The 15,720-nt window shown below is 34.5% G+C and overlaps 1 protein-coding gene across 2 annotated transcripts in view; it reads right to left on the reverse strand.

The window, feature by feature from the left end:
- The window catches only part of LOC149085251 (uncharacterized), an 88,226-nt gene that overhangs the window by 14,578 nt on the left and 57,928 nt on the right, over positions 1-15,720 (reverse strand). The window contains exons 13-16 of one of the 2 annotated variants that reach the window (XM_089233154.1): positions 13,050-13,188; positions 2,994-3,294; positions 1,369-1,515; positions 986-1,203 (exon numbers count right to left, since the gene is read on the reverse strand). In XM_089233154.1, coding sequence (XP_089089280.1) covers positions 986-1,203; positions 1,369-1,515; positions 2,994-3,294; positions 13,050-13,188 — 805 coding nt within the window. Of the gene's footprint in view, positions 1-985; positions 1,516-2,993; positions 3,295-13,049; positions 13,189-15,720 lie in introns of both variants that reach the window. The other variant, XM_089233153.1, reaches the window with a different exon arrangement.

Consider the following 15,720-nt stretch of genomic DNA (forward strand, 5'->3'; position numbering starts at 1 on the left):
CCTCTTATCAACTTATCTTGGTACTTTTTCATTTGTTTTCTTTTTTCCTTCTATTTCCCCCCCCCCTCTTCTCCATCCTTTTTCTAATGGGCAGTTAGGTTGGGACAAAGTTACCATTATTTATCACTAACTCATCAAATAGAGATGATCCAAATTTCTTGCCAATAGCTTGTAAGCAAAAAAGTTAAATGGGCTTTTTCAACTGACTTCCCATAATCCAGCATACATCCTTGTATGATATGTGCCAAATTATCACAAGTTTACTGCATTTTATTGCATATTGCTATAAATTACCTTCGGTATGTTTTTGAACTTGTCACGTTTTTGTTCTTCCAAGGGCATCTAATAACATCTTTGTATATTTCATCACCTGGTTACCAAAAGGATTAATGAAGTTGATGTTATTGTTAATTTCTATGTAGCACACAAAAGTCTGGGATAGTAAACTACTTTACAGGGTGAAGCATCTAACTGAATTTTATTAATCGAATAACAAATTATTATATTTTGTAGCAAATAAATGCACTTATGTGTGCATTTTCTAGTGTTAATAAAGATGCTAATTTAGAAGAACTCAAAACTGCATTAATTGATGTTAATGCAGTTTATTGAGTTAATGCATCATGATCAATTGATGGTGCATGACGATGAAATGCCGCCTCTTGATATAACGATAACCTCTACATTTTTACTTCGTCCATAGAGTATCGCTCTGTATTGAGGTTTCACTGTAGTTAGAATTGTATTTTTCTGTACACACAAAAATAAAAATCCCTTTTTTTTCCCTGTATCCCAAATTTTCAGAAAGAAATTTAGCAGGCTATTATGCTCTTATCATCTATTTACAATAAGAGCAGTTCAAGGGTTAAAGGCGAGTAGAGAAAAAAAATCTACTATATATGTGTAGGATATTTATTTAAAAATAAAAATTTTGTTCATTGATGCATACATTTGTTGAATAGACGAGTAGAAAAATATAGCTTACCCTCAACCTTTCAATTTTAGGCTTATCTTTCCCGTAAAAGATATTGTGATGTTTCTTGACCTTTCTCGGCAAGTAACGCCTGTCATTAGACTCTTTGTCAGAGGAATGCACTTGTAAAACTGGTGGCTGATCATTCTCAACATGATTGGATATCAACTCTGATGATGAAGTTGGTGTTAAATGAGGTGGGGTGTTGCTACACTCGCTCTCAGGAACTGCTGAATATGAAGAATGGACATGATCAGCATTTTTCATCTTATCTTCTGCATTATTTAAAGTAATCAATCTACAATTGGAATTTCCATTGTTTTGAGATGGTTCTTTGCCGTCTTCTGCAGAAGTTTGCATACGCATATGATTACCACGTAAAGACATATACAAACCGCTGCTTCTAAACTTGTTGGCAGATTGCTGTAATTTCCTTTTTTCTTTAGGCAGGAAAGCATATGAGATTTGCTTCTGAGACCGTCTCACTCCAGACTTTTGCAGGCATTTGCCACCATGTTTCCCAATGTTGTTCCTATATTTTGCTGTTGAGTTTTAAAATACAATTGTAATACAAAGCAAGTGATATATACATGATATACTGCATGTTTATTTAATATTGAAATCTTATCTTCAGGTTTTTCCCTGGGAGGCTAGAATAGACATATTTTCAAAATAATTTTCTGAAAATTCATAAATGGCATATAGAACCAACTTTTCAATTAAAAAAAATTTGCAAGCAACCCCTCCCCTTCTTTGAGGTTTCATTAATGATGAACGAAATTTCATATGCAGATTTTACACCACTGCAGATTATATGAACCATGTATCTCAGAAACTGGTACTCTCTATTAACATTTAGGAAATAAAGGGAAAAATGATTAAATGATGGAGTAGATTTTCCCTTCATTATCAAATACACCACAACCCTGCCGCTTTAAAAACACATTTTTTTACTCGTCTAACTACGAAACTATTTTGCATACGATTAAAAGATATTGAAACTTCAATTATGAAGAGCAGAAAACATAAACTGAAATATATGAATATTTTCACAGCGCTTATTGTCATCACACGCTACCATTTCAACACTATTAGATGTCAAACCACAGAATTTTTTTTTTAAGTGATCCTCATGTATTCCCAAGAGATCAGCATGATCCGTCCAGGGAATTTGTTAGTGTTAGTAAACATCCATGCCCGAACCGGGATTCGAACCCAGACCTGCACAGTTAGAAGCTAGTTCCCCAACCACTCGACTGTCAAGCGCCGCATTCCGCCCCGTGCAATTTTCTAAGTTATTGAATTTTTTATTAATATAATTTTTTTTATTTTGAATCGCTGTGAAGGGCCAAGAGATATAAAACTTGGCACATTTTTTATTGTCCTGACACGTCACTTTTCCTATGCTAAAGAATGTGAACATCTTTTATTACCCATTACGCCAGAAGTGAATGACTAAACCAGTAGATAAAAGTACCTTGATGGTCACTGATTGCTTGAAGGGGAATGGTTTGAATGCAGAGAGCTCATAGGAGTGAGAGGGGAAAAGATGCACAGCAGCTAAGAAATTCATGCATTGTGTTTTTATTATTCAATAATTATATTATAGCACTTTGTGTAAATTTCTACGTATCACTGCATCACAAGATGTGTGGTTTCGAGTTGAGCACTTATATCTGAACATAATGTTTTATATGTGCCACTCAAGTTTCGTAAGTTTTCATCTCCTTTTGTACACTACCTACCTATCTAATACAGAGAACAGCTCTGGCACATTGTCTACAGGACATTTGCTGCCATGCTACTCTCTCATGCCGGGGGGGTTGTGGTGGAGACACTTTTGTCTGAGTCAGAACTATGTAATGACAGCTTCATGCTGCCAGTCATCATATGTGTGTTTCAGATCATTGTATTCCTTGTAACTGTCTGCCCTTGTGCTCAATCCCAGCATGTAATGATTCACGAATTGATCTTGATATGCCTGATATGCTCCATAAAAATAAAAACCCAAAAAACTCACCTTTCCCAATTTTCATGACTTTTGTTCCAAATATGTTCTTTTTTTTTGGTTTCTTCTTTTTTGCAACTTTATCAGTAATTTGAAAATCTAAAATAGCATTGTCAGAGCTGCACTTGCTGGCATATAATGCACATGCATTTATTTCATCACTGTGTTGAGATGAATAGTCTGATGAATTAGCATTATTAAAATTACAATGGCGCTCTTCCACCGGTAGTTCATCTGCAGAACTCTGTGCAGTTTCTATCATTTCAGCATCTGGTGTATGGCTTCTTGAATGATTATTGAGTTGAAGATCATTCTGAAAAGTAATAAAACCACACTAAAAAAAGTTTTAAAAGTGATCTAAATAAAACTTTTTTTTTAATGAGCAGAAGCCTAGCATTCAATCATGTCCATTATTTCTCTGCTAATACCTATCATGGATGAAAACATAAATGGACAATGAAAAGATATAAATATAGAAAAGTCTCAATATAACAATATGTTGCTTTGTTCTATTGAATAATTTGTTATATAGAAAATTTGATATAGAGAAATTAAAAAATCCCAATTTTTATAAAAGTTTATATTTTCCAAATAATTTTGTGATAATGGGTACCTTTATAACTAACATACCCATAGGTTGCAAATTTGATGTACAGGAGGAAATAAACAAGAAAAAGTTGATCTGTGAATATGCCATGGGCCTACTTGAGTGATCTGATAATGTGCCAAGGGTCAATCGATGGGATTGTAAACAAATTCACAGATGACATGAAGCTAATAGGGGTAGTCGAGAATCAAAGTGATGGAGAGTTGCTCCAGACCAACTAAAACAGGATTGCAGCATGGGCAAATGAATGGAGCATGATGTTTAGCGTTGACAAGTGCATGGTCGCTCATTTTGGTTCAAACAACCCACATTTCACATACGAGTTAAATGTTGTCACTATTCTGGATGCAACCAGGGTCACCGATTTGGGAATTCTCATTGATGAGTGGCTTAGGTTTTCTAAACATTGTTTAGCAGTTGTCAAAAAACACAGAATGCTCGGTTTCATTTTCAGAAAGGTCTCTCTGTGTTCTCCTAAAGTCATTCTTTCACTTTTCTGAGGCTTAGTTCGTCTTGGACTGGAGTATACTGTAACGTTTTGGACACAATACCTACAGAGCAGGGTTGGCAGGTTTTTGACGGTTTAAACTACGGTGTAAACTGTCATGTCAAAAACCTGAAATACTGCTTTTCAATATAAAAATTCTCATTGGAAATACACACATTAATTGCATGTAATGTTTAAAGTGACTGTTATACAAAGAATAAATATTTGATATGACTGTAAAATAATTTTCTACTCATGTACTACTACTAATTTTCTACAGAATTATTTTGGACAATACATATACGTTTTTTTTCTTATAAAATATATGATTTGAATAAAGCATAACAAACACTGAAGGAAAACTATGGAATGATTTGACATTTTCTCTGATTCAAGATGGTTCTTTACCTATCAAAAGTGCTTATATATGTGCTTTGATATAAACCATCTGCAGTACTCTTTTTACAACAGATAAGTGTTTAAGTGATTAAAGTTTATTACATCATATATGTAATGCTGATTTCTGTTAATATTACATTTTCTAGATAATCACTGATACTTAAAATGATACTCTTATTATGCATAACACTGAAATATATCTAGCGATCAAAATACGAAATTGTGGAACAAAAATGCTATTTAATTTGGCAATGCTAGCTTATATATGATGCTTAAGAAACACCCGTAACTTATCCTTAGTAAAACTTATTCTTACTTTTGCATTATGATATGGTATATTAACTAGCATTTATAATATAATGGTTTTCCAATGGAAGCTGTAATTAAACATGTAAAACAAATGCTTTGAGTATCAAGTTCTATCAGCTCTGCTTTAGTTGAAAATACTCTAAAACTCTGTGAATTTACACACCCTGAGCTAAGAAAATTGTTAGGTGAAAATAAATGAGTTTAATTAGTGCATTAAAAGATGCTGCATGAGAATTTTTATATGGAATAAAATTTTGGACAGATCAGAAAATTTAAAATATCAAAACAGATTTTCTTTTTCTGTGATTATAATTCCAAATATAAAACTCTTGTGTTTTGTTAACATATCTATCAGGTTAAAAACTATTTGACAACATTGGCAATAAGTTTTTGACTGTTTGAAAACTGATTTAGTTTCTGAAGTCACAAACCTAACTCTGATGCCCTCTCACACATATTTTGAATAAACAGCTCTATTTCACTTAGCAAAGTGAACATAAGTAATGAGTAGTTTAGATAAATTAACCATAAAATTATATTTTACATGTTCTAGACTCTTTTTATGTCTAAAAATTCAAAATTGCAAATTATAATTAATATTTTTAATTATTGTAATAAATTATGTTAAAAAATGAAACATTGTAATATGCAAAAAAGTAAGTTTTTCATCATGTTATATACCTACTGTGTTCAAAACATTATCAAAAAAAATTCATTTAGGTTTTTGACAGTTTTTGATGCTTGTCATGTCAAAAATCCAACCCTGCTCAGAGGGACATAGACTTGGTTGAAGGGGTGCAGAGAAGAGCTATGCATGCCCTTATTGGTACACAGGGCTTGAGTTATGAAGAGAGGTTTCATTTTTTGAAGATGTTTACATTGGATGAATGCAGGTGTCGGAGAGATATGATCGAAGTATGAAACATTTTCAACAGGATGGATCATGAATTATTAGTACACCGTCAATCGACTGCTTTTACAAGGGGACACCAGTATTGATTGGTAAGGGACAATTCTAGGTTGTGGTGTCAAGAGAGTTGTTAATAAATGGAATAGCTTACCCCCGGAGGTAGTAAATTCTAACACAATTGTAACGTTTAAAAGGAAATACGTAAACATGTTGGAGTAAATCTATCCATCTAAGAGAAGATATCCATACTTAGAATAATACAACCATAAATATATTTTATGGGCATAGTATAATATTTTACCACTTACATATATATATATATATATTATTTATAATGTTTGTGATTGCATTTTTAATTGGGTGCTGTATTTTAGTAATATATGACATACATACTTGTTATGGGCATCTTTTTCTCAGCCACCTCGTTGGGCATTTTGCCTGGTGTGGCCTTGTATTTGTATAAAATACCTATTTTGATTTTTTTTGATCTGTCCAAAATTTTATTCCATATAAAAATTCTCGCATATCATCTGTTAATACACTAATAAAACTCATTTATTCTCACCTTAAAATTTCTTAGCTTAAGTTGCATAAATCCAGAGTTTCATACTTGATACACACAAAGCATTGTTTTGGACATGTTTAGATACAATCTCAATGGAGAACCTTGGAAAACCATTACCTTATAAATGCTAGTAAATATGTCATATCATAGTCAAATTTAGTTATTCTTACTTTGGCATTAAGAATAAGTTACAGGAGTTTCATATACAAGCCAGCACTGAAAAATTAAAGGACATTTCAGTCCTAAAAATTGGTATTTTGATTGCTAGATATATTCTAATGTCATGCACAATAAAGGTATTGTTTCAAGTATCAGTGATTATCTATATAAATTAATAATAACAGAAATCAACATTACATATATGGTATAGAAGAACTTTTTGAACAATTATCTGTTAAAAACATCTGTGGTACTTTTTTTTTTATATCTATACACATGCAAAAGCAGTTGAAGAAATTTTGGAAGGACAACAAGCATGATCTTGAATTGAAGAACATCAAATAGTTCCATAGTTTTTCCTTCAGCGTTTATGCTATGCTCTATTTAAATTGTATATTTTACAAGAAAAAAAATCATATATATTGCCCAAAATAATTCTGTGGAGAGTAGAAAATTATTTTACAATCATATTAAGTGTTTACTCTTTGTATAACATAGTCACGTTGAACATTACAGGCAATTAACGTGTGTATCTCTAATGGGAATTTTTACACTGAAAAGCATTATTTGAGGTTTTTGACACGACAGTTCAAACAGTCTAAAACCTGCCAACACTGGTTTTATAGAAGAATCTATGAGCAGTGCACTAATATACATACAGTAATACAGATTTCAGTCACAATAAAGATATATACTGTAGATACTTGAACTCTTTCCTTTTCATTTTCCTCTCCAGAAGAGATTGGGCAGTTTTTCTTTTTTTCTTCTGTGAAAAATAAAAAGAATAGAGACAATCTCCCTCCATCCCCCCCAGTGTTTCCCTGCGTTCCATGCATTTTGGCATCCCGACTTCTGGTCCGTCTCCCATACTTTCCTAGGAGTGCAACCAAAGGTAGCTCGGACACACTAGGAGAGCTCTAAAAGGGGCATCATATCTGATGTGAAAGGGCAAAACAAATATGGAAAACGATTTCTGTGCCCACTTTAAGAGGGGCGCCAAATCTGAGGTAAAAAAAAAAAAAGAAATATGTTATGACATAAAATCTTGCTGTTTCTTTGAATGCATCAAAATGAAGCGATAAAAACGAAAGTTTTTTTTTAATTGGAGGGAGGTCAAGGGCAAAAATAGGTCCCCCACATGGAGAGATTTTGTCTCGAGCCACCCCTTAATGCAAAACACGTGTGTGTGGACTGAAATATTCTACAAACCTCACATACAGAACTGAACACCTTATCAGAGTTTCATGGACCTAGGTTTTAGATATCCAGGTCCAGAATGAAGCAGGCACATAAGGTCAAAGCCTCATAAACTACCTAGGAACCTTATAATCTCTATCTAGGAGGCTTTGGTGAGGTGAGGCCACACTGACACATAAAGGAAACCCCTTTTCATTTCAAGAAACTAACTTCTTCGTACCTTTAAAGTGAACTTGGAAGAAGAGGCAGAGCACATGTGGAACTAGAGAAAGGTGGTGGGGACAACCACCCCTCCTAGAGCCCAATACAAGGGTGGGAAGTGAGAAAGCCCATTTCGGAGCATCAAAATTCAGGATTTGGAGCAGTTTTGGAGCATCAAAATATAGGATTCAGAACATATTTATAAATTGGAGCAGCAAAATTAACAATATTTTCGTTAACCCTCACCTCTTTTCAAAATAAAACAACTGCACTGTCTTTTTTTATCAAACATCTTTTCATCAGCTTGTTTTTTGTTTTTGATGTTCCAGGCTTTTGACACCTTGTTTGAAAAAGCGGCTGTCATAAAATTTTTCGCACCAGTCTATTTAAGATGATTTTTGCTTACTGAGGGCACTATTTGCTGTCTGGAACAGCCGCCATTCAAATGGGGTAAAAATTTTCTTTAGTCTTTATATAGATATTATATAAATTTTCTATATGAAGTTTTCAATTTTTTATACTCAGAAAGAAATTGTTGCAAAATGGGAGAGAATTTCGGAAGAATCAACATGATGGTTGGCGATTCAGCACTCATTGTTTGGCGAGATTACACTCGTTATTTGGCAAGAATGGCGATCTTACTTGTTATTTGGCAATTTAACTCTGATTATTCGGCAACATTGACGAATTAACGCTCGTTATTTGGCAAAGTTTCTAAATTAGCAATCGTAATTCGGCAGACATGCTCTTTTTACTCCCGGAATGAAATTTCTTTTCACGAAACATCGGGATTTGACGCAATTACGATCGACTACAATAATTTCTGCTGCTTCCAGTGGAGACTTTTTTTTTTTTTGAAAACGGAAACTGACTCACATTTGCGCTTTAAAGCTGAAAGACCATTGCAAACCTTCTTCAGTTGCACAATAACAGATATTATTGGGGTTTTGCGATGGAAAGCCAGATAGTTTAAATAAGGCGATAGTTGAAGTACAGTGGAATAAAACACTCTCTTTTTGGAAAGAATCGTGTCGCGGCAAGCAGAAACAAAATTTTTTGCCGTCCTTTCCAAAATTCCGGGCATACTGAAGCAAAATTCACTATTTGGTGCAGAAAAATACGAAAATACCCTATTGGAGCAGGATGACACAAGATGTTAATTTTGGCGCAGAAGGAATTTGTCCTGTATTTTATGGGACAGTAGTGACTAGCAATAAAAAAATAAATCCCCCCCCATCCAATACAACTCATGCCTTGAAGGAGGGGGGGGGGGGGTCGCCAACAACTGGTTTGCACAGGGTGCCACATGGTTTAAGACCGGTCCTGCTTGCAGTCAACAACAATGGGCCTAGCTTTTCTTCAGTGATGGGTTAAGGTTCAGTTAAACCTATGCTTGCGTAAACATGTTTACATATGAAGAGGGCCAAGAAATCAAATTCTAGCATTAATCAATAACTTTGTCTAAGACTAGAAAGACTCTTCTTCCTAACCAGAACATAGTTCGCCGCACTGTCTTAGTGAAGAGATATAAGCAGGTGATCAAAGACCTGGGCCATACTGGAAAAAGATTACCACTTCTAAACCACACATGTACCTCATCCACATTTCTCTGAGGAACATCTAATGATTTGGTATAGGTTGGAATGTACATGTACATGTAGTGAACCTGACGTGAAATTTGTTTCTGTGCAATGTACCCAAAAATATGCAAAGGGGGAAAAAAAATTGCCCCCTATTTTATTTCCTTACCATTTCATTTTTAAAAAACAGTTAAATAAATAATTTGGAATAGGGGTCATTCAAGCATTACGCCAGCAGAATTTCAGTCTTTTTCTGACCCCCACCCCCATCATCAAAATTTCCCCAGCTCTGCCTCCTACCTCCTAACACACAATGGGATCAGAGACTAACACGTCTCCCCTCAGATGATCAAAAATGTATTTTTGATGCAAAAAAATATTTAAATATCGGAAGGAAATACCTTTATATGTTATTATGATCAATTTTTGTTAATTGCAATGCTGTCTGAAGGCTAAGAACTCAAAATTTAACACTAACTATTGCGAGCCACCCATTAAGCCTTTTGTGCCATCTTTATCCTGCGTACGCCTGTGATTGGCATCAATCTTTTAGAATATATATAGGGCGACAGAGCGAAAGTAGTCAATTCCCCCAATCACAGCATACCCTTAGTAAACCACACACCCCTTTAGGGAGAATTTATCTGTTTATATAAGGGAGTCCAGCAAATCACTCAAGGACAATGCACGTGATGCACTGAGTGGACGCAAAACATTTAGTCAACTCCCCCCAGTGAGACAGAACATAGGGGGATGTTTGCTGTTGAAGTTTACTAGAGAAGGAGGTCTTTTGAGGACTTATCAATGGGGATGGGAGATGTACGTTCAGGTGCTTACAAACTAGGGAAACATTTTTCTCATTTTTCACATTCCTAAAGTATTAAAGATGCCAATAAAAATATTTTGCATTTTTATAGTGTTGTTGATGATGTAAGCATCACTCACAGCCCTCTCTCCCTTGTCATCAAAAGTCAGCAAATCCAAAATCCCCCCCCCCCCCCATCGATGCTGATGCAATACTGGAATGGCCCCATAGAGGTTGAAAATGAAGAAAACTAACTAAAATTGATGGAAAACAAGATTTAATGAGTCCATGACAACGAAAAATAAAAATTGCATAGTTTGTTTCTATGGTTCATGGTGTCATCGTCTATTGACAAAAGTCTCGGGCACAATCTTCTTTCTCTGCCCCAGAACAGTCAAGGTGGACCCATAGAGATCAGGACACACAATATTCTCAGAACTTTTCATTTTATCTTCCAAAACTTTCCATCTTGAAGCGTTATTCTAGCGCAATTCAAATAATACTAATAGTATTCCACATAATCCAACACACAATCTCTGAAAAAATAGTGTCCCATTTAACTGGAAATATCACTGGCTGAAAAATAAGCGCAGCACAATGAAATGCAACTCTTGTGATGTTCATTGTGCTCAGTTTCAAATTATAGGCATTCTTCCAATAATTAACAAACCCATCTCAGAACTTGTCTTAGTAAGTTTCTAGAAGTAGAAAAACAAATTTTCTTCTATAGCAGCCATGATAATGTGACAACCAAGCGACACTGACTGTAGACCACTGTTTCCCAAAGTGGGCGATAGAATGGTCCACGGGGCCGACAGAAGCTGTGAGTATAACATAGGATCCTATGGGTTCACTTGAGTCGGGGGGGGATGAAAGAAAAAATTTTCTGAAGAAGAAGGCGATGGAACAAAAAGTTTGGGAAACTATGCTGTAGATCATCATGAGGGCATTTTGAATTATTTTATCACTTTTCCACTTGGTGGCAATAAGCAGAGAAAACCTGGTATTTCATATTACCAGACTATTCCTTAATTCTCACATTTCTTATATTATTTGAATTGCTTACGCTAATTACATAAAATCACTAAAAATGCAAGGAAACAACTATGATGCAAGAAATAAAACACCAAACTTGGGTAACGAACTTTGATCTGATGAAAAAGAAGCTTCAATTTGTAAAATGTTTCACATGTCTACAAGCTCTTTTATTGCACAATAGTCTAGGGCAGTGGTCAGCGAGCCACATGCGGTTCTTTGGCCACTTGAGTGAAAAGCCTGTTGAAACATCGCCAAACAAAATTCCGATATTGACATTTGTTATTTCAAAACAACTTTTAAATATGAGAGAAGCTTTTCTCAACAGATTTCAGGAATTCAGAAACAGCAAAGCTGCGTTAGCCTTTGTTAAAAAACCTCTTAATGCTACTGTAACAGAATTAAATTTTTCTCCCTTTAATATTGACATTGGCAACTTTGAAATGCAATTGCTGGATTTAAAAAACAAATGTGAACTTAGTTCACAGCACAAGTGGTCTACTTTGAAAGACCTGGAGAAGAAAGATATGTTGATTTTTAACACCTGGAATAGTATTCCTGACTAATACAATCAGCTGAAAAAACTAGAATTTGCTGTTCTTTCCTTACTCTGGTCTACATATTCATGTGAACAATCATTTTTAAGCATGAATCTTATCAAGAGTAAATTGAGAAGTTGTCTTATTGATGAGAATCTGGAATCATGCCTAAAATTAAAAACAACATACAAACTTGACTTACCAAAACTTTCCAAGGAGATGCAAGGCCATTGTTCAAATTAGTGTTTGTCAGTCATTGTCATGATTTAATTTTATGGATACCTTACAATTTAATTTTATCAATAAATAATATCATTATTAAGTATGATATCAAGTTTTATTCAACGTACCTATAGTTTAACTAAGACTTAAAACTTCAAGTAAAGTTTATTAAGTTAATTTTAGGGAGCGTTTGTGGAATGAAAGATGATGTAGTGTCGAGGATTGAGAAAAGTATGTTGAGATGGTTTGGACATATAGAGAGGATGAACGAAAGGAGATAGACGAAACAAGTATAAAAGACGAGTGTGGGTGGGAGAGTTGGAAGGAGTCGACCTAGCGAACGTACCTTACTCAGGTCGAGGATGTTTTTAGCAAAGGCCAGCTTAGGTGTACCCTACTTACGTTAATAACAATGTACCTACATATATAGTTTAAATTTAAAAAATTTGGCTCTCAAAAGAAATTCCAATCATTGTACTGTTGTTCGTCTATCTCCTTTCGTTCATCCTCTCTATATGTCCAAACCATCTCAACATACTTTTCTCAATCCTCGACACTACATCATCTTTCATTCCACAAACGCTCCCTAAAATTAACTTAATAAACTTTACTTGAAGTTTTAAGTCTTAGTTAAACTATAGGTACGTTGAATAAAACTTGATATCATACTTAATAATGATATTATTTATTGATAAAATTAAATTGTAAGGTATCCATAAAATTAAATCATGACAATGACTGACAAACACTAATTTGAACAATGGCCTTGCATCTCCTTGGAAAGTTTTGGTAAGTCAAGTTTGTATGTTGTTTTTAATTTTAGGCATGATTCCAGATTCTCATCAATAAGACAACTTCTCAATTTACTCTTGATAACTCTACTGACCAATGAGTTTGCAGAACCACTGGTCTAGGGGAAAAAAATTAAGATTTTCTTACGGTGCTTCATTGTTTTTCTTTCACTTCAAATTTTTCTACCAAACAACATTAGGTTGAGTTTTCATCTGTTCAAAAAGAAATAAATGAATTAAAAATTGGAGAAAAAATAGTTACCCTATCCATGCAAAAATGAGGATTTACTAATGGTGTCCACCGTAAGCATTCAGGATCTAGTTCAACACGTTTGTGCTTATTTTCTTTTAATTTGCTCATGTGATCAAACAGCAAACCTTGATTCACAGATATCACAAGTCTGTAAATGAATAATTAGAAGAATAATTAAAAACAATTATCAAAATTTGAATAAAACGGAACAAAAATAATAAGTCAGTTTTTTTTTCTCAGTTTTCAAAACAGTGATTAATATGTGGGTGATTGAATTGCTGAAAAAATTAATGTGAACTACTCAATTCATATAACACCTTTCATGATTTAGAAGAAAAAAAAAGAAGATAATCTGCTTTTGAACAAGCTAGTTAACAGACTTTAGCCTGGCATATTACTAGACTTTCCATCCCAAGAATTAACAGAGTGGTCAAAATGACCATTGTAGTAAAAATCAGGTTTTTTCCCATTTAAACTGGGTTTTTTTTGGTTTGAATAGGATTAACATTAAAAAAAATTTCTGAAAAATCATTCAAACTTGTAATAATTATTAAAATAAAATGTTTATTAATGTAGTTAAACACTATTCCCCTATTAATTAATCTATAAATATTTCTTACATTTTAACAAAAACCAACTTTAGCAATTTAATTATTTTTTGCGTAACTCAATGAATTACTTTGTGTTTGAAAATTCTTCATGTTATTATTAACCATATAAAGGTTTTTTTTCCAGTTACTTTCAGTATGCTTAACTATACTCTGTTCGTTCTAACTTGGGTCCTGATGTAAATAAGAGCACGTCAGGGGTGGGAAGTGACTAAGTCCATTTCGGAGCAGCCTTGGAGCAGCAAAATTCAGGATTCTGAGCAGTTTTGGAGCAGCAAATTTGGGATTTGGAGCAATTTTGGAGCAGCAAAATATGGAATTCGGAGCAGATATTTATAAATTGGAGCAGTGAAATTAACAAGAATATTTTTGTTAACCCTCAACCCTTTTCAAAATAGAACTGCACTGTCTTTTGTTATCAAACATCTTTTCATCAGCTTGATTTTTGTTTTTGGTGTTTTAGGCTTTTGACACCTTGTTTGAAATATCGGCTGCCATAAAATTTTTTGCACCCGTCTATTTAAGATGATTTTTGCTTACTGAGGGCACTATTTGCTGCCTTGAACAGCAGCACTTCAAATGAGCTAAAATTTTTTTATAAGTTTTTGATTTTTTTATACTTGGAAAGAAATTGTTGCAAAATGGGAGAGAATTTCGGAAGAATCAACTCGATGTTTGCCGATTAGGCACTCATCTGGTGAGATTGGCGATCTGACTCCCGTTATTTGGCGATATTGACAATTTAACACTCGTTATTCGACAACATTGGTGATTTAATGCTCGTTATTTGGCAACATTGGCGATTTAACGCTCGTTATTCTGCAAAGTTTCTAAACTAACATTCGTAATTCGGCGGACATGCGTTTTTTATTTCCGGAATGACAATTTTTTTCACGAAACATCGGGATTTAACACAATGACAATCAACTACGGTAATTTCTGCTGCTTCCAGTGACGAAATTTTTTTTTTAACGGAAACACTCAAATTTGCACTTTAAAGCTGAAAGGCATTGCAAACCATCTTCAGTTCCACGATCACGGACAATATCGGGGTTTTGCGATGGAAAGCCCGATCAGGGGCCGACAGTTTAAGTATAGTGGAATAAAACACGCTCTTCTCGTAAAGAAACGTTTCGTGGCTAGCAGAAACAAAAATTTTTTGGTGTCCTTTCCGATATTCCGGGCATACTGAAACGAAATTCGCTATTTGGTGCAGAAAAATGCAAAAATACGCTATTGGAGCAGGATGGCGCAAGATATTAGTTTTGGCACAGTGCGCCGCAATTGGCGCAGAGTTCCCACCCCTGGCACGTGTGCGATGCCCAAAATGATTGGTTGAAGACCATTTCACCTTTTCTTACGGTGCAACACCGCCAAAAATATAGTCCTTTGTCGTTTGCCCCTCATACCATAAAATACCTCATAATTTTTATTTTTTTAAAATATTTATTCCATATTATTTCAAAGTTATCTGGAAGACGGGAAAAAATATTTTTTAAAGATCAGTCAAAGCGTTTTTGCTGCTATGTCTTCAGATGGGTGTTGACAGGTTACACCTTTCTCACTCAAACATTACCGTCCACTTTTTTAACAGAAGTTTCATTTTTTAATTATTATTATTCCTATTTGCAAACAGATTTGGTATTATACACTTGTTTCTTCAAGAGTTCTTGCAAGAAAAAGAGCTTTCTTCATTATCGTTTGATGACATAAATGAAATATGTGTGTCTATCTTGTTTGGTAGAGCCATTTGAAAATGCATTTCTTTGCAGCTGCTCTGGACTCCTATAAACAAAGTTTCTGTCAACAAGATTTTTTTTCTCACCCACACGCTTTGACGTACACTGAACGGAATTCTCACTTCTGCTTGAGCAGCTTGTTGGGAGGAAGTAATATTGGTTTCATCGAAGGCGGCGAGCGGAAGAAGTCTGAGGATTATCACGTAGACGTGAAGGTAACGTTTTGAACTCTGGTTCGAAAGAGTAATGCTCATTTTTGATTCAGTTAGCCTCATTATGACAGACACTATAGATCCGGTGAGAAAGCCTGGACTGGGGGGCCCATTAAAGATC

Source organism: Pholcus phalangioides, unplaced genomic scaffold (genome assembly GCF_987345545.1).
Source record: "Pholcus phalangioides strain wild (caught in Gottingen) unplaced genomic scaffold, Ppha-v1.0 ptg000007l_1, whole genome shotgun sequence".
Lineage (NCBI taxonomy): Eukaryota > Metazoa > Arthropoda > Arachnida > Araneae > Pholcidae > Pholcus > Pholcus phalangioides.